At 40.8% G+C, this 19,306-nt stretch overlaps 1 protein-coding gene across 2 annotated transcripts in view; it reads left to right on the forward strand.

The window, feature by feature from the left end:
* Positions 1 to 19,306, forward strand: part of CTTNBP2 (cortactin binding protein 2) — a 301,900-nt gene that overhangs the window by 260,040 nt on the left and 22,554 nt on the right. For both annotated transcript variants that reach the window (XM_077765846.1, XM_077765845.1), the window contains 5 exons: positions 2,446 to 2,721; positions 4,854 to 4,949; positions 6,195 to 6,274; positions 14,614 to 14,700; positions 14,785 to 14,884. In XM_077765846.1, the coding sequence (XP_077621972.1) occupies positions 2,446 to 2,721; positions 4,854 to 4,949; positions 6,195 to 6,274; positions 14,614 to 14,700; positions 14,785 to 14,884 (639 nt within the window). The remainder of the gene's footprint in view (positions 1 to 2,445; positions 2,722 to 4,853; positions 4,950 to 6,194; positions 6,275 to 14,613; positions 14,701 to 14,784; positions 14,885 to 19,306) is intronic.

Raw genomic sequence — 19,306 nt, forward strand, 5'->3', positions numbered from 1 at the left:
TGGTTGGTTTCTGGATACAGCTGAAGGTAGAGTCAGTGGAACTTCCTGATGGATTGAATCTGCAGTAAGAGAGAGAGGAGGGGTTCATGTATAACCCCAAGGTATTCAGCCTGAGTGATTAGCAGGATAGAGTGGCCATCACCTGTCAAGGCGGGAAGAGGGGGGAAGGCTATGGGTAAAGCAGATTTTGCTAATGAAGACCAGGAGTTCCATTTCGGAATTATGAATTGGAGATGTCTGTTAGGATATCTGTGTGGAGACACCAAGTCAGCAGGAATTCCAGAGATGAGTATGAGCTGGATACATAAATCTGAGAGTCAGCAGTTTAAAGATGATGTTTAAAGTCCTGGGACTAGTTGAGATCACTAAGGAAGTGAACACAGAAAAAGTAAGAGAAAGGAGCCTTGCAACACTCTGTCATTAAGAAAATGGAAAACGTGAAAGGACCAGCAAAGGAACAGCCCAAAAGAGTGACTGGTGAGGTAGGAGGGATCCTGTAGGACCCTATCAGAGAACAGGGAGAGATCAGTTGTGTCAGATGCTATTGACGAGAACTAATAATTAAATTTTTTAACATTTATTTTATTCATTTTGAGAGAGAGAAATATAGAACGAGTAGGGGAGGGGCAGAAAGAGAGGGAAACAGAATCCCAAGCCAGCTCCGTACTGTCAGCACAGAGCCCAATGTAGGGCTTGAAGTCTCAAACCGTGAGATCATTACTTGAGCTGAAACCAAGAGTTGGACGCTCAACCAACTGATAGGTGCCCCAAGAATTATTGATAATTGGAAAATAAACTAATCTAAGTAGTTGGTTAATAGAAAAAGCCAGTTGAAGAAAGGAATCCTAAAAATATATATTTTAAACATTTTATGTTAATTTTAACATACAGAGATTTCTTCCATCAATTTTTAGTTACAATTTTTTACTTTAGTATGGTTTTGCTGACAGAAGTTGCACATATTCTTATTTGAACAAGCCACACATTTATGCTTCATCTATGATTTCTAGTGTTTGAGGACTTAAACATATTTGTAAAGCAAAATATAGGTAGATCTGTCTAAAGATAACTTTTTTCAGGGCACCTAGGTGGCTCAGTCAGTTAAGTGTCCAGCTCTTTTTCTCTTTAGGTTATCATCTTGCGGTTTATGAGTTCGAGCCCCTCCGCACTGTCAGTGCAGAGCCTGCTTGGGATTCTTTCTCTTCCTCTCTCTCTGCCCCTCCCCTGCTCAATCTCTTCCTTCTCTCCTCAAAATAAATAAACTTTAAAAAAATTAAAGATAATTTTTTCTTTCTTTTTTTTTTAGTTTATTTATTTAGTTTGAGAGAGCAAAAGTGAGTAAGAGGGGCAGAGAGAGAGGGAGAGAGAGAGTCTCAGGCTCTGCACTGTGCAGAGCCTGATGTGGGGCTCAAATTCATGAATTGTGAGATCATAAACTAAGGTGAAACCAAGAGCCATCCAGGCACCCCAAAGATAATTTTTTCTGGCTTTATGTAGTTGTCTAATCCATACCTCCTTAGGTGACTTTTTTTTTTTTTTTAGCAGCACCTTCTTTATTCGGTGTCTCTAAAGTGTTCAATTTTAATTTTATAGGAATAGTAAGTCATTTCATGAGTTTATGGAATATTTAATTTAGTAATTACAGTAATGAGTTCAACAGACATAAAAGATTAGGGAATAAACACAAGTGACTCTTGGTGAGCACGTAATTCAGTTCATGAGAACAGGATTGCATGGGGCGCTACACACACAGCTCGTTGGGGCCTCAGTCAGTTGGTGTCACAAAGATTGGAAAGATCATTTAAAAAGCTTCAACTGCACTGTTCACTATTTACTAGTCACTGGTGTTTACCACACAACCGATAGTGTGTTAAATTCATTTCAAACATGAGTTCATTGAGTCTTCATAAAATTTAATAGCACATTCCTAACATTTTATAGAAGGAATCGGGGTATAGAGAGATCACTTTACCAAGTACACATGGCTGGTAGGAGGCTGACCCTGAGGCTTAGACCAAGGTCTGTAGGAGTCCAAAGCCACTATCCTAAACACGGTAACTTCGACAACTGTAACCTGCCTTATTTATGATGTTATCAATGCAGGTGAGGAGAAAGGCCAATACAGAGAATTCAGGGTCAAGAAAGGGCTCTTGTTTTATCAGATTTTTTTTTTAAGAACTTGAGAGTCTTGCTGAAGAGAAGTCAATGAAGTACAAAAGGCCAAAGATAAAGACAGATATTTCAAGCAACATGGTTCCAAAGAAGCTGTGAAGAGTTTGGGAGGCCAAAGTTTACTCCAGTAGAACATCGGGTGATAGTATCTAAAGAAATACGATAGCTGCCCTTTGCTTTGTTTTTGGAATGTTCATTTCTGCTTATTTTATATAGGTTTTGCTGGTTTTTCTTATCAAAATTTTTCCCCTAATTCTTTTATTCTTCCAACAGACTCTCTTAAAATACCCTTAAGTATTTCAGTGGGTGAGATTCAACCAGACAACTATGGTTCCGATGACTGTGAATGCGAATACACAATATGTGCTTTAAATATCCGCAAACAGACATCATGGGATGATTTTTCAAAAGCAGTGAGTCAAGCTCTGACAAATCATTTCCAAGTAATCTCCTCTGATGGATGGTGGAGTCTGGAAGATGTGACATGTAATAACACCACTGACTCCAGCCTTGGCCTCGGTACAAGCAGTGTGCGATCCATCATGCTAGGTATCAGCAATCCTGTGATGAAGAGAAAGTTGAATTTCTGGGTTTATTTCTGTTTATGAGCTCCATAACCTAATACTTAGTTCATTGATTAAATACATTGAGAGCTCACTTGTGGCAGCTGCTGGTGCTGAAAAACTTGAGTATTCACAATGTGGCCATTACATAATGTTGCCTGTTAGTATAAAAAATGCTTTTGTGCCTCAGATAATACTCAGAGAGTAAAGAACAAGAAAGTCCTTGATGAGGCTTTATGATTGCACTTGCCCCTCTGATAAATGCAAGAAACCACCCACACTGCAGCTGCCTGCTGGTGTACAAGCTCTGAATGCAGCTCCAGATTTGTACTTGTCCTAGGCTAGGGCTTTAGTGCATCAGCACCTTACCTCCAGGACAGGAGTCCTAAAGAAGTCTAGAGTTGGAAGAAACCTATTCATTGAAGATATGGTCAAAGCCCCCACATGGGATGAATGAGGGTGATAACTGGTTATTTCTGTTTGATAGGCACTGTGAAACAGACTCCGAAGAACTTATAAGATTTGATTTCTGGGGAGCATAGTAAGTGCTCTCTAAATGTCTCTGGTTAGTTTGTTTCCTCTTGAACCAGGAGAACTAACATCTGTGGGGAACCTGCTATTATTTCAGAACTGTGTTAGGAGCTTTATAGACAACACCTCAACAAGTCCTTACAATAGGCTCATTTTACAAATAACTAAACTAGTTACAAGGGACTTGCCTGAGGTCACACAGCAAAGAATCAAAGCAAACAGGATTCAAACCCCAGTCTGTGTGTAGGAAAGCCTACTTATTTTCAACAGCACTATGTTGCACAAGAATAGTCAGGGTTGAGGAAAGGGTGAGTTTCACCATGATTTTAATATATCAGCTTATTATATCAGAAAGTGTTTTATTCTCTTAACTTATATATGCTAAGTCATTTTCAAAAATATATTTTACGAGTTTTTAAGGCAGATAATTCATGACAACTTAATTTTATGGATCTTTGGCAAGATCATTAAAATATTAAAGTTTTTACAGAAGAATCATTGTATAGTTAAATAATTGCATTAAGACACTATGTTGTAAATGATTATCAGGAATATATTCTACCCACACAGTGAACTGTTATTCAAGGTGTGGTTGTGCCCAGGGGTCTAATAAATGAAATCAGCACAGACTTGTTTCGAAGAAAATGGCTCTTCACTATCAGTCTTCATCCAGCTCACCTGGAAACAGGCATACACAAATGGATATTTACCACCATCAGAGAGATTTATCTCTGTGAGGAGTAGATGCTAAGGTGTGATAGTGCCAGTGTTCATATTTGTGTAGGGTACGTAGTGGCGTTTCAGATCTAAAGATCCTTGACTTCTGTGGGTAAAGGGGTTCGTTTAGTGCCTAGTTGTAGCTGCTTGATAATGGTAACCATGACATTATTTATTAATGTATTTATATAAGTGACTTTACTGTATCTAGAACCTAACTAGATTAAGGGGACCCAAGTCAACAGATAAACCAGTGAGTTACAGTTGGGGTATGTGTTTGTGGTGGGAATATTTAAGAATTTAAGATCTGTGGATAGGAAGGGAGGAAACAAGTACTTACTACCAATCCGTCCCTAGAGTAGAAGTCGAGGAAGTGGGACCCTTTCTGAGCAAGCATGAGCAGAGAGGCTAGACTGTGAGAAGGCTTCCTTTATGCTCAGCCCCTGAAGTTACCTATGTTTTCTGGAATCTAAAAAATTGTTGGAAAGGGAGCAGATCATAGAGGACCTGTTACTTTACCTCATCCAAAGTGCTTAGACTTTGTGACGCAGGCACCAGAAGAACCGTGGGAAGTTATCATCATCTTTGTTCCTGAAAACTCAACCCTAGAAATATTTAGTACTATTTTTGTTTTCCACATTTCTCTCTACTCCTGAAAAAGCTTTGGAGAAGCCTCTTGTTTGAAGGCCTGCCTTTTGACCTTTAACAGACATTGTGTTAGGGAGTTAACTCCTATGTGATGGTTTACATATTCTGTGTGTGCCTCTGACAGTCTAAACTCTAGATTCCACAGGAGATTGTACATTACCCCTTATAAGAAAAATTACTTTGAAGCTACTTTGACATTTTATTTCATTTTCTTGAATTTAGGAAATGTGCCATGGTCAGCAGGTCAGAGCTTCGCCCAGTCCCCATGGGACTTTATGAAGAAGAATAAAGCAGAGCGAGTCACTGTGCTTTTATCAGGTAAGAGTAGTCCACACTGAGGCTATGTTGGCAGTGTTGGCTCCGTGATGTGTCATGGTGCTGGTTCTTAACTCTGCATGTTTCTGTCCTGCGTTCTCCAGCAATACACGTGTGCCCCCTCTATTAAGTAATTAGATGTTTTTTGAAACATTTCATTAAGAAGAGGAAAAATCAAAAGCCACGTTTCTGACACCTGTGGTGATATCCATCCTGACCATTGATTGCTGTGATTCTGATCACCTCTCTCATTAGGAACAGACCAGAAGCTAAACTTAATGTACTGAGAGAGTGACAAGAGACCATGTTAAAAGAAATGCCTTCTGTTACTGTCAAGTCCAGTGTATGATGAATAAGATTCTTTTAATGGTACAGGTAATGTTTAGTGAGCACCTACTATATGCTAGGCCCTGTCATTTACAGCACATTACAAGTATAAATTCATTTAATCCATATAACAGCCCATTAAGATAAGTATTTCTGTTTACCCTCATTTTACATATAAGGAAATTAAGGCTTAGAAAGATTGGTTTTCTTCTCTAGAGTTATAGAGCTAGTGAGTGTTAAAGGAATACTCCATGTCTCAGCCCTTAACTCTGAAAGGGATTTTATCATGTATTTCCCATATTTGGGAATGGATTCTTTAAAAATTCAACTAATAAAGTTATATTCTATTGTTTGAATTACCTACTGAAGTTAGGGGGGGAAAAAGTATGAGACTATCCCAGAAAATTCCTTCAGGCTTAAGCAGTGTATTGAGAGAGTAGCAGAACTTGGAAGGGAAGTGAGGGAGATAGAGTTTGGGAAAGAACATAAAGGGTAACTCCCACAACTGTGCATGAATGCTGTCCCACGCTAGAACTTTCAGAGGGTTGGGATTATCTCTGATAACACTTGCTTATAAATAGTAAAATTGAATCCAGGAATTGGAGGAGATACTAACTACAGTATTCCTGCTGGAATCTGAAGGCCGTGGCTGTGCTGGACAGGAGAGATGGGTGGGCTTCCCAGGGGAGGGAAGGGCTGCTGGGGAGCTCTGGGGAACAGTGGCGGTTTACCAGCCAGTGCAGAGTGTTGAAGTATTTTCACAATGGTAAATATGAAAGGGACCTCTTGGCCACATGTCGGCTCTGGCTACATAAGTCAACAAACATTATTGTATCTTCTTTGAGAGTTTTTGTTGTGTCTTGATCATTTGTATTTAATAAGGAAGAACCAATTTTCCTTCTGTGTATTGCTTTCTTCTAGGTCCTCAAGAAGGCTGCCTCAGTAGTGTGACTTATGCATCAATGATCCCTCTTCAGATGCTACAGAACTACCTGAGGCTGGTAGGTGGATGCTGCCAAGTGAAGTCTTAGAGTCCCATCCCTGACCCTGGAATATTGGGTGGCCTATTTCCATGTCTATAAGAGTGTGAGCCCCCACTCACCCGTGCCCCAACCCCTAGGATCTTCCCCAACAGCCCTTTCCCTAGAAGGTTCCTGGTCACTAAGTTCTGGATTTCTATCACAGTCATCCAGGTGTTCCCTGCCTGGGCCCAGGGACCACCTGTCACCTGTGAAGTGTTGTGATTAGAGCAGGACAAGATTGTCTTTCCCCAACCTGGACTTGACATCAAGTAACTGATCATCAACCATGAAAGAGAATGGTTATAAGTATCACCATGCATTGCTGTAAACTTTCATAATTTAGAACGAAGTTAAATAGGCTAGAATGAGTTAAAAGTATTGATTTGGCCACTTTAACAGAAACCAAAAATTGTAGCTTGAACATCAGAGAAGTTAATTTTTTCCAAACATAGAAATCCCAGCAGATGAGAGAGTCGGTGGGGGGAAATGGAGCAGGGTGACCCTGACCCCTGCAAATGTCAGCAACTTCTCTCTCAGTGGACCACTGTGACCTGGGGTATTATTTGGTCAGAGAGTCACCACTCCCACCCCCAGGTTCTAGCCTGGGAGAAGAGCCTGGAGGGCAAGCCCCTTCCTTTCTGGGGCCTTGCACACGCGGTTCCTACCCACAGCCCACTGACCAGCATGTAGACACACGTGCACCTAGCTGGGATATGTGGTCGCTGCCTGGGCAACCATGCACCCAGGGAAAACTAATTCTATTATTACAAGAAAGAAGAATATGATTATCAAGAGAAAGTAGCAAATTCTAGACAAGTGGTGAATAAATGTAATGCTTTACTTTTGTCCAGTACTTACTACATGCCAGACAATATGCCAGATGCTCATACACATCTTATTTATTCCTCAAAACATCCCTGCGAGGTAGGTAGCATCATCCACTTTATAGACAAGGAAACTGAAGCAGAGAGGGAAAATAATGTGCTCAGGGACACGTGGCTAGTGAGTGATTAAGCTAAGACTGTGCACGCTTGGATCTCTGTGAGATCTATCTAAAACTAATATTGAAGGTGTACAACTTTAAGCAAACATTCATTTTGCCTGCTGCCTTAATTTGGAAAGTTTTCTGGTTTTTTTTTTTGTGTTTTTTTTTAATGAATGAGTTTGCCAATGGTCCTTTACAAAAATTGTTTCCATTAACTATGAATTGATGTCTTTGTTCCCCATGAAAAGAAGTACATATTCAAAACCATTCTATTGATCTGGCCAAGCCCAAAGTTGAGAATGACTTTTGTCAAAGCAGCCACGATAGCACCAAAACATTAAAAAGCTTTACAGTTTAGAAGAGATGGCCGTCCTGTAATGCTGAGACTTTAACTTGTTTTCTTTGTTATGTGTTCCTCCCTACAGCTTCAAAGTAAGCCTGGGGGTGACATACAGTGGGAGGGAGGGTTGCCTTCCTCCCTTGTCTTAGTGAAAGTTGAAGTTGTGTGACCAGTTGGTTTTCAGAAATGTGAGCCTGGGCTCCCAGTAAAATGAACTGTAGAACCTCTTCTCTCCCTTCTCCTTTCCCACTTCTCAGCTTCTCTGCACCAGGGAAGGTTCTGCTCAGGGCTTTTCATTCACCCAGATGACAAAATGAACAGAGGCGTGATGCAGCAGATTTTAACTGCACAGGAACCTTGGCTGAGCCCATCTGTCAAAGTGAAATGCCTGCTAGTTCATTAAATACAGAATATTCCAAGTACATTTGTCTGTGTGCTTCCTTATGCATCAGCCATGGTTTAACTACCAATGACCAACAAACCAGAGACTAATTAGTTGTTAGTTCTATTCTCAATGAGTGTTTTTTTTGTTTTGTTTTGTTTTGTTTTTAGTTTTGGGGTTTTTCTTGAGAGAGAGTCCGAGTGTGTGCGCTCGGGGTAGGGAAGACAGATTCTCAAGCAGGCTCCATGACCAGCATGGAGCCCAATGTGGTGCTCAGTCTCACAACCATGATATCATGATCTGAGTGGAAATCAGCAAGAGTCAAATGTTCAACCAACTGAGCCACTCAAGTGCCTCGTTTCTTTTTTTTTTTTAAATGGTGTTATTTTTAAATACTTTTGTTGAATAGTTAAAATAATACAAATCTTAAATCTCCATTCTAAGAGTTAAGGAAACACTTGATTGAGTTTTGAATCACTAATAATTTGTTATGATCGTTGAACTTTGTATATTAACTCAGACTTTTCTCAGCCTGTTGCAGTTTTTATTAACTTATTTGCAATCTTGTATTATAATACTTCAGTGATTATAAATAATTATTATATTAGAAAAATTCTTAAGTAGATCATCCTAATCTGAGCACTACTTTAAAATGTAGGACTCTGGGGACTCCCTGGGGTAGTTCAGTCAGTTAAGTGTCTGGCTCTTGATTTTGGCTCAGGTCATGGTCTCGCGGTCCTGGGATCAAGCCCCGTGTAGGGCTCTGTGCTGAACCTGCTTGGGATTCTCTCTGCCCCTCTCCTGCTCATACTCTTTCTGTCTCTCTCAAAATAAATAAATACACATTAAAAATAGGCAGGTTTCTGAATCCCCTAGGACATAATTCTTGAGATTCCACTGCCTGTTAGCCATCCACTCCAATATGTGCCATGCTAACCATCAAGAATCACAACTAGGAAATTCTGCCTTCTCTCCCTGTGTTCCCAGAATAAATTTGCTCTGTTCCCATAATAATCATGTTGTAAAACAATGGTGGTTATGTATCTGAGGCCATGAATCTTTATTAACGCTGTTAGCAGGTGGCCAGTTCTAGCCTGATCTCTTTTAGGACATGGAGAAGTAAATGTGGGCAAGGTCCCGGCAGAAGGAGGAAGCCAGTTTCCCTGTATGGGGAAGAGGGGCTCCAACACCAGGGAATCCTTTGGCCATCGTGGCAGTAGTGGAAGAAGATCCTGGGCGGCAGGGCAGGTGCCGCCCAGAGGAGGTCTGGAGCGGGAAGAGTGTATGAATGCCGGTGGCTGGGTGACAAGGAAGCAGTTAGGCCCGAAGTCATAGCTTATGGGTTCTGTTTTTTATCAATAGCTGCAATACCCAAAGTATTAGGCTTGTGTTTCTAAATGGGGGTCTAGCTTTATTTGAAGTTAGTAACCGAGTCTGATCTTGGTTTTTAAAGTTTCAGTAAGCTAATTTTTAAAAACCTATGGTGTGTTTCTGTGAACTGTAGTATCTCTTGAATTCTCATTACTCTTTTATATCTATTCTGTAAAGAGGGACCTCAGCGTATGGCTAAAAACCCTCTCGCTCTACCATGAAAGACTCCAGCTATTTTGTAGCCCAGATGCCGGATGTGCCAGTATTGTTTGGGGGGATTTTATATGAATGAGTTGGCAGTAACTGTGTTGTTTGTGGCTCTAAAGTCGTACATCAGTTCTCTAAACTCAGTGTCTGAAGAGGTCAGAATGAAACCCCCAGCTATAAAGCCATGACATTAAGCTAGAGCCGTCTCAGCTTTATTGATTCAGTAAAAACCTTTTATTTTTTATTCTTCCTTGAGTTCAGCCTCTCAGCACAACATGGCCTAAAACCATCTCTAGATAGTAGAAACTTTCCCTCAGACTCTGACAAGTGAAACTCCAAACAGAGGCTGAGGTTTATTGCTTTAAAATAGTGTCACAAGTCGGCACAGGCGCCACCCTTGTTGACCCTGTTCTCCTTGACAGCAGCTCCACTAGTGAACCCGGTCCTGTAGAAACACTGTGGAGGGGGGGCGCTTGGGTGGCTTAGTCGGTTAAGTGTCCGACTTTCGCTTAGGTCATGATCTCGCGGTTCGTGGGTTCCAGCCCCGCATCGGGCTCTGTGCTCACTGCCAGCTCAGAGCCTGGAGCCTGTTTCAGTCTGTGACTCCCTCTCTCTCTGACCCTCCCCTGCTCACGCTGTCTCTCTCTCTCCTAGAAATAAATAAAACATTTAAAAAAAAATTTTTAAAAAAACAACACTGTGGAGGGGAAAGCAATCAATGGATGGATGGGCCTTTGTTGAGGTCATTGTTCCCATTTAACCCAGAATTCATTTGCATCACAAAGCACTAATTGACATGTGATAAGAGCTTCCTGAATAAACTGTGAAGACACAAGAATAAAGGGGGTTGGTACCAATTGTGATAAAGGCCAGTCCCTTTACTAATAAGCAAAAATATTCCACTGTAAACATGCACTTAGGGGTAATTCTGGGGACTCTGATTCACTTTTCAGAAGTTGAGTTTGCTTTTCTCAAAGAGGAGAGAGATCTCCTATCAAAACAATTAAAGTGTTTACCTTCCTCCCCCCACACCCTTGTCTGCCTGCCTATCTGTCTATCTGTAGAGCCCTCTGCTGGAGGCATGAAGCATGTGTACTGATAATACCTCACATCCTGTTGTTGGGAGAAATGTCATTTTTAGCTGGAGCAGATAAATGTGTTTTCTTGGCATAGCTTCACATGTTTGCGGTACAGCAACAGGCTCCTGGTAATTTTTTGTTGCTGTTCAGATCTTAAATGGTAATCAACACATCATTTGATTAGATAGAACAAATACCGTTAACAAAAAACTTGATAGTATCTGAAATGAGGAAAAACCTATGGAATTCATGCATTAGAATGTATGAATGAGGGGCGTCTGGATGGCTCAGTTGGGTAAGTGGACAACTTTGGCTCAGGTCATGATATCAGAGTTCATGAGTTCAAGCCCCCAAGTCAGGCTCTGAACTGACAGTGGGGAACCTGCTTGGAATTCTTTCTCTCCCCCTCTTTTTCTGTCCCTCCTCTATTTGTTTGTGCTCTCTCTTTCTCAACATATAAAAAGTTTAAACTAAAAAAAAATGTATGAATGACCGGAAAGTGTGTACATTTGTTTTTCCACTTATTTGTTTCTATTTTACCCTATTCCAGAAAGGATATTAGACTGTGTGAAGGCAAAATGTGTGAATGGCCTTTTCAATGAAAGTTTTAAATAAATGTTTCCTGTCTGTATTTTATAAGAACCTACAATCTGAGAACAAATGAGATGTTGAAATTGAAGACAGCTTATCTATGAAATCGGGTCTCTTGCTGTTACGTGATTTTGAAATCAATCTTAAAACCGGGTAGGCAGTTTGACAGGATGGCTGTAATGAACAGAGCGCTCTTGTTTTCAGAAGTGAGACAAGATTAAATAGCAATCCTCATTGAAAACCTCAGGGGTAGAATACTCAGTAAATCTTGAAAGTCTGTATCCTGTTTCACTGGTATGAAACAATCCATTCCTTGTGAGGGAATTTCTACCGGAAAGTCATGGCAGTTTGGGAATAAATTGGAGAGTGCAAGACTTCTGGTTTAAAATTGGATCTGTCTTGTGGTACCCAACACAATTTCCCACTAAAGTGCTTTTGAAAAGTGATTAAACTTTACAATAACTGAGGAAAATAGAACTGAGGTCTCCCTTTGGCAAGAATCAGAAAAAATTTTCTGGTACATTTAGGGATAAGAGAGTGTTCTGAAATGAGATAGGAGAACACTTTTATTATTTTCCATGACCATCTTCCTAATGATTCAAAAAAGCAAACTTGATACCAGTTAGGAAATTGGGTGTATATCCTTACTGCATAGTCTCTGCTTTTGGTAGCGCCATGACATTCTCCTCTACCTCCTATCAAGATGCATCCTTCCACATTCATTCAGAGATGAAAGCTAGAAATACCTGAGCAGGAAGTTGGTGGGTGGGCGTTGGTGAGGCTGCTCTATCTGGGGAGCATATTATATAAGCACCCTCAGCAAGATGGATGTTGGAGTGTCCTGCTTCCTTTATTTCACATATTTGACTGCCATGGTGGACAGCCCAGGTCCAGCCCACTGCAGCCATTGCTGGATCCCAGAGTGTAAGTCACAAGTAGAGACATCAGCCCACCATCCAGCTGATGACCTAAGGAAGGAGTCAGCTGAACAATTAGTGGAAAGCAAGTGAAGCCAGTGATGGTCCACACATCCTGCTTTACTGCAGATTCTTCCTGTGGTTTCACAGAACGAAAATACTAACAAGTTAACATGTTACCTGTGGAAGAACACTGAAGAACAGAACAGTTATCCTGAAAACTCAGAAGGACAGCACCTTACAAATTATGAGAAAAAAAAAACAGGAAAAATTGGGAAAATTCTGTTCATTCTCTGGAGAGTGAAAGATCTACTGAAAGGAGGGCAAGAAAGCCAGGGGAAAGAGTAGGCTAAGATTAAAAGCAAAAGTGTTGGCAAGGAAGTGGATGAGGGAAGGAACTCTGAGAGCAACGAAAAGTGCAGTAACATTATTAAACTTGTACTTGAGACAGTAAAGAGCAGGAGAGAGATGGCGAACATTCTTTTCAGTGTCATGAAGACTAACTTGAGGAGCTCTCCAAAGTAGAAGCAAAAGACAGGAGTTAGGATAATGATGAGCTAAGGGGAAAGATATACTTGCAGAGGGCAGAGAAGGAACTTAAGCATTATTGGTCTTCTTTCAAAATAAATTAGAAGAGGAAAAATTACCAAAAACATAATGGAAGAAAACTTTTATAAGCCAAAAAAAGTCTGTGTATATTGAAATAACTTACCATGTTCCATTTAAGATTGGGAGAAAGCTGTCATAACCAGACAAATCTGGATAACTTATTAAAATTGTAAGTACTTAGTCTTGACACATGAGCTACATCAACTGTATTGGTTAGGTTGCCACTTTACCTGTACAGATCCTTTTCTGTAAGATCTTTCTAAGAAGAAAGCTGCTCCCAAGCATGTAGACTAGGGGAGTGGGAGCTCAGTCCTGGAGGTGACCGAGGTGGAAGGGATGACTCCTCTTCACATCTCATTCCACATCACTGCCCTTACCCCATGTAAATGGCCACTGGCTTTCCATCCCAGTGCGCACTGCATTCCCACATGTTCTCAGGCAATGTATCTGAGATGTGTGGAAAAAGGTTTTAAAAAATCCTATAAGCATCCAGGCAGGAGGTTTTCTTTTTTACAGAGTAAAAGTGATCAATCTCTACCCAAATTTCTTTGAAACACCCATGTCCCAGAATGGAAAAATATAGGTAGGGAGTTAATAATTTTATAGTCATGAAGATACCTTTTATGTAAGATGCCAGGACAAAGATAGTCTCCAATGTAAGATGGCTGTGAAAGATTACACTCCTATATCCCTCTTAAAAAATACACAAATATGCATACACACATCAACTATGCAAAGAAACATAAAAATACTTAGAGTGGTTACTTTTCCGTGCTGACACTATCAGTGGTTTATATTCTGCTTCTTTATGTTTCTTTGTATTTTCCAGAATTTCCTTAATGAAATTCATTGCTGTTTTAAATATTCTTAAAAAGTAAAATAAACACTTGGAAAATTCAAACTAAGGAGCATCTGTAAGAGATAATAATGAAACATTACAGAACATGTGCAAGGAACAAAATACACCAGGAACTGTGTTCCAAGCTTACCTACTGAACCTCACTGCAGAAATTATAGGGAAGAGGGGCACCTGGGTGGCTCAGTCAGTTAAGTGTTAGGCTTCAGCTCAGGTTAAGATCTCACAATCCATCGGTTCAAGACTCACGTCAGGCTCTGTGCTAAAAGCTCAGAGCCTGGAGCCTGCTTCAGCTTCAATGTCCCCTTCTCTCTCTGTCCCTCTCCCACTCATGCTCTGTCTCTCTCTCAAAAATAAACATTAATAATAATAGGTGCCCCTGGTAATAATAGGTGGCTCAGTTAAGTGTCCAACCCCTCCCCCAATCATGCTCTCTCTCTCCCGTCCCTCAAAAATGAATAAACAGGGGTACCTGGGTGGCTCAGTTGGGTTAAGCATCTGACTTCGGCTCAAGTCATGATCTCTCAGTTCATGGGTTCGAGCCTCACCTCAGGCTCTGTGCTGATGGCTCAAAGCCTGGAGCCTGCTTCAGATTCTGCGTCTCCCTCTCTCTCTGCCCCTCCCCTGCTCATTCTCTGTCTCTCTCTCTCAAAATGAATAAACATTAAAAAAGTTTAAAAATGAATACACATTACAATAAGAAGAAGAAAATTACAGGGAAGAAAGAGTATGCTTTTTAGTAGTCAGCTCTTCCTATAAATAAATTCTACATAAAATACTACATAAATAATAAATTTGCTGGTATTCCACATTAAAATGAAAGACTTCAAGTGCCCAGTGCATAAAGTTAATCCTGAAAATAATATTTTTAATGTGTTCAAAAGTTGAGCTTAGTAATCAGAAGGGAAATTTCCTGTTCAGAAAATTTTTTTTCTCTTCTTAACATTTTTCATTGAAAATTTCTTCTTGGTTTGTTAACAGGTCGAGCAGTACCATAATGTCATCTTCCATGGCCCAGAAGGAAGCTTGCAAGACTACATAGCACGTCAGCTTGCACTCTGCATGAAGGTATGTACCCATTACTCATGTCCCCTCTCCTTTGCCTTGAACATTTGAAAGTATGTGGAACTAATTGCTGATTTCTTATCACAGCACAGACAAATGGCTGCAGGATTCTCCTGTGAAATAGTGAGAGCTGAAGTGGATGCTGGTTTCTCCAAGGAACAGCTAATAGACCTGTTCATTAACAGTGGTAAGACCCTTCTACCAGACTGAATTGTGGTAACTGAAGGGCGTGATCTTCAGTGATGCTGTTGAAAGGAAATAAGCTTTCTTTTTTGGGGTTAAATTTATTTTTTTAATGTTTTTTTTTTCTGAGAGAGCGAAAGAGAGAGAGCAGGGGAGGGTCAGAGAGAGAGAGGGAGACACAGAATCTGAAGCAGGCTCCAGGCTCTGAGCTAGCTGTCAGCACAGAGCCCAACGCGGGGCTTGAACCCACAAACTGTGAGATCATGACCTGAGCTGAAGTTGGATGCTTAACCAACTGAGCCACCCAGGTGCCCCTGTTGGGGAGTTAACTTCTCAATTATCCAACAGCTTTGGAGGAAAATGAGGAACCCAGGTGAACAATTGCAAAAGTATTTCTTTTCCTATATCTTCCTTCGCATTGGTTGTTCATCCTATATTTTCCTCTCTTTTCTCCCCCCATCTTTTGTTTGTAAATCATGATCTGTTATAAGCATTCTATATAACTGGTGCCAGAGGTATATACTAAGGGAGGAGGTATCGGGAGTCGTCCCTCCAGCAGTGTGTCACTGATGCTGTTTAGAATTGCATGGTGATAATAAAAGTAGATAGATTTTTAGTATTATTTATAAGTTCTCTACAACCAAAGTGCCCGTTACTGATGCACCTGAGGTAAACTACTTTCTCCACCTAACCCTTGGCATGTCAATGACTGGCATTGCACTAAACATGTTACACACAGTAAATAATTCATTTAGTCTCTGCAGTAGCCCTATGCCAGTAAGTAACTTATCTGTTTCAAACATGAGGAAAGTGGCATGGAGAGGCTACAGCGTGGCAGAACCAGGATTAAACATGTTTGTTAATATAACTTTTTCATGAACTTTCTGTCTTAGGCTCCAGAGCTGAACACACTCAGCCCCCACCACAGGTGGAGTTAGCATACCCTGCGTAGCACAGCATGGCTAGCAACTCTTGACACAGAACTGAAATGGACCAGGCTCCCGTCTTCAGGGGCTCACAGCCACAAAGACCCCTGGGGAGACGGTGCAAGCACTTGAGGGGGGAGGAGCAGTTGCAGGATCAGTGGTAGATGAGTTGAAATGCAAATTCAGATATTTTAAGTGTGTCTCACTTTTGGAGCCATGATCCAGGGCTGGGTCAGCCTTAGGAAGAAGAAATAAGAGCAGCTCTTAAATCAAGAAAAGAAATAAAGTTAAGAGGCAGGCTTGGGAAAGGAGTGAGGATCCCACAGACCTAGAAGCACACTTTAAGGACAGGAAAATCCCACCAGAATCTAAATGTTACTGTAGTGCTTGAGTCAGTCTTTGATCAGAAACTAGTAAAACTTGGCCACAGAAAGCTGTTTTCTCTGCTGCTGTTACTAATAATCACTAGCATTTATTAAACTCTGACTCTGGTTGGCCCTCTTCTAAATACCCTGATTTATAAACATGAAAACATTTGACACAGGAGGTTAGAGGACCTTGCCCAAAGAAGTCACAGCCAGGACACAGCCAAGCAGGACTCAAACCACCACTGAGCCTGCCCTTAATCACTGCCAGCCACTTCTTAGAAACTCTCCTGTGCCAAAATTTCCATTTCTCCCGCTTTAGTCCTATAACAAAAGCCCACTACATTTTTCACCATTTTCAGTCTTATTTCATCTCAAAGTAAGAAACTAAAATATTTTGTTCTCACTCTGTCAGGGCAGATAGCAATTATAGACTGAATTCTCTCTGCTCTAAGCTTAGAGAGCTTAAAAAAAAAAAAAGAGCAGTGAATCAGGTCATAAAGGATGCAGAGGTGATGAGCACAGCATTTCTAAACCTGTGTCGTGGTAACATCTTAAGACCTTGTCTTCCTAATTCCCAGTTTGGTGAGTGGTGCAAGTCTCTTGGCCCGTCCCACTTGAAATTCTAGTCTTGTCAGCAGGCTTGACAACCTGAATGTCCACAGGTGCCAAGAGACCACATTCAAGGGTGACGTGGGGGGCAGGGAGACACGTCTTTGTTTCCATGAGGGCAGTGGCTCTCAGCTGCTGCAGCTAGTTGCTATCTGCAGTGTAGATCCAGTATCGTGTAGTCTTGTGACTTTTAAGACCACATGTCAGAAATCCATTTTTATGTGAAAATGTATCTTCTTCTTTCAGTGTTGTCAATTATTTCAGTTTCTAAAGCACCATGAGGACCGTGTAGAACTCCCAGGTCCTCTCATGCATAGACCTCTGATCCTTGTCCCAGGTCTCATCCTGCCAGATGGATCCTGGCATGCCTTCTTCATCCATCCCTTTGGTACCATTCTGTCTTTTGGCCCCTTTTCCTGTATCTCCTCTGCTTTCCTATAAATGGCTGCTCTGCCTACTGCTTCTCCTCCTCGAACTTCCTTCACAGACATTCGTACCCTTGGTTAAAAGCGGTCTGTGATTGTTGCCTCGCACATCCCTCCATCACCCACTGAACTCTGGCAATGGCATTCAAGGCCTTCCATTCATAGACGTTGATCCACCCGATTGGCTTATCTGTCTCATTAATTGTTTTTATTGAGATATAATTGAGGTATAGCATTGTGTAAGTTTAAGGTGTATAGCACGTTGATTTGATACACTTAGATATTGCAAAATAATTACTGCAACATTAGCTGTATGCCTGTTACCTCACATAATTACAATTTTTTTGTGTGGTAAGAGCACTTCAGATCTACTTTCTTAGTAACTTTCAGGTATGTGATACAATATTGTTGATTATAGTCACCATGCAGTATATTAGATCTCTAGAACTTACTCATCTTCTAACTGAAATTTTGTATCCTTTGATATCTATTTCCCTCACCCTTGCCCCAAGCCTCTGCCAACAACCATTTTACTCTGTTTGCATAAGAGTGGCCTTTTTAGATTCCCCACATAAGTGATATCATACAGTATTTGTCTTTCTGTAACTCTGTTAGCATAATACCCTCAAGGCCTATCATGTTGTTGAAAATGGCAAGATTTTCTTCTTTCTCATTGAGTGAATAATATTCCATTGTATGTATATACCACATTTTCTTTATCCATTCATCTGTTGACAGACACTTAGGTTCTTTCCATATCTTGGCTATTGTGAATAATGATGAGAGTGCAGATAACTCTTTGAGATCCTGATTTTGTTCCCCCTGGATATATATACCCGTAAGTGGGATTGCTGGACAATGTGGTATTTCGCATGTATTGAGGAACCTCCGTACTGTTTGATGTAATGGCTGCACCAGTTTACATCCCCACCACCAATGCTCCAAGGGTTCTCTTTCCTCCACATTCTTGCCAAAACTTGTTATCTATTGTCCCTCTGATGATAGCCATTCTGACTGGTGTGAGGTGATACCTCTTCCTGGTTTGGTTTTGCATTTCCCTGATCATTAGTCATATAATGCATCTTTTCATGGACTTGTTGGTCATTGGTATGTCTCTTTTAGAGTATCTGACCCTTTTAAAATAGCTTTCTGTGCTCTAACAGAATATGCTGTTTCTTCTCTACAACATGTCCTTTGCTTTTCTACTCTCCATGTCTCATTTCATGCTGGAGCTTTCACTTGAATGATAGCGTAAGCGCACAGCCCTCCCCCCACCACCATACACACACTATGACTACCACATGGCAGGTGCTGTACAGAGTATTATACGGTACAGTACTGACTCAAACAGACATGACTATTGCCCTTCCAGAAACCATAGAAAAAGCCCCTGTTAAAATGCTCCAAGGACACTTCACATGAAAGCTTCTCTGTTCCCTCTAGACACGACTTCTCCCTGTAATGAACATCATTTGATTTTGTCTATACTTGTGCCCCACCTAACTATAGGTCAAGGCAGTGAGGGGTATTGAACTCTTGCCTTGATCCACACACACATATTGTGAAGGGTAGTACTGTACCCAGTTCTTCTATTTCACCTTGTACACTGATGGCTAACGATTATTGGCTGAGGAGTGGGTGAAGATAGAGGAAGTAGCATGGGCAAAGACACAGGGAATTCTGGTCATATGTCATTCTCAGGTAGCAGCACACAGAAGCCTGGTTAGAGTAGATGTAGAAAGAGTTAGATGAAAGAGTGCAGAAGTTGATAATGGAGTAGGTGATGATAGGGCATAAAAATAGAGTGAATTGGAGTTTCAAAATGAAGTTTTTGAACAGCTGACTGAGGCAAAAAAAAAAAATCTCCATTTTAACTATCCGCTTATATAGGCAATGGTGTATCCTCCTTAAATTGGACAGGGTTTTATTCTTTATTTGACTTAGCAATTTGTAATTATCAACTATCTTTTTTTCTCTTTTTAGTAACGAAAGAAAGACACAAATACAGTTCATCTGCTAAGACCTTGAATGCAGTTGCCCAAGTTAAGCACCTGAGCATTATCTTAAATTCCTCCATGCCCAGTCAGCTGAATCTGGT

Source organism: Crocuta crocuta, unplaced genomic scaffold, assembly GCF_008692635.1.
Source record: "Crocuta crocuta isolate KB4526 unplaced genomic scaffold, BGI_CrCroc_1.0 scaffold742, whole genome shotgun sequence".
Classification (NCBI taxonomy): domain Eukaryota; kingdom Metazoa; phylum Chordata; class Mammalia; order Carnivora; family Hyaenidae; genus Crocuta; species Crocuta crocuta.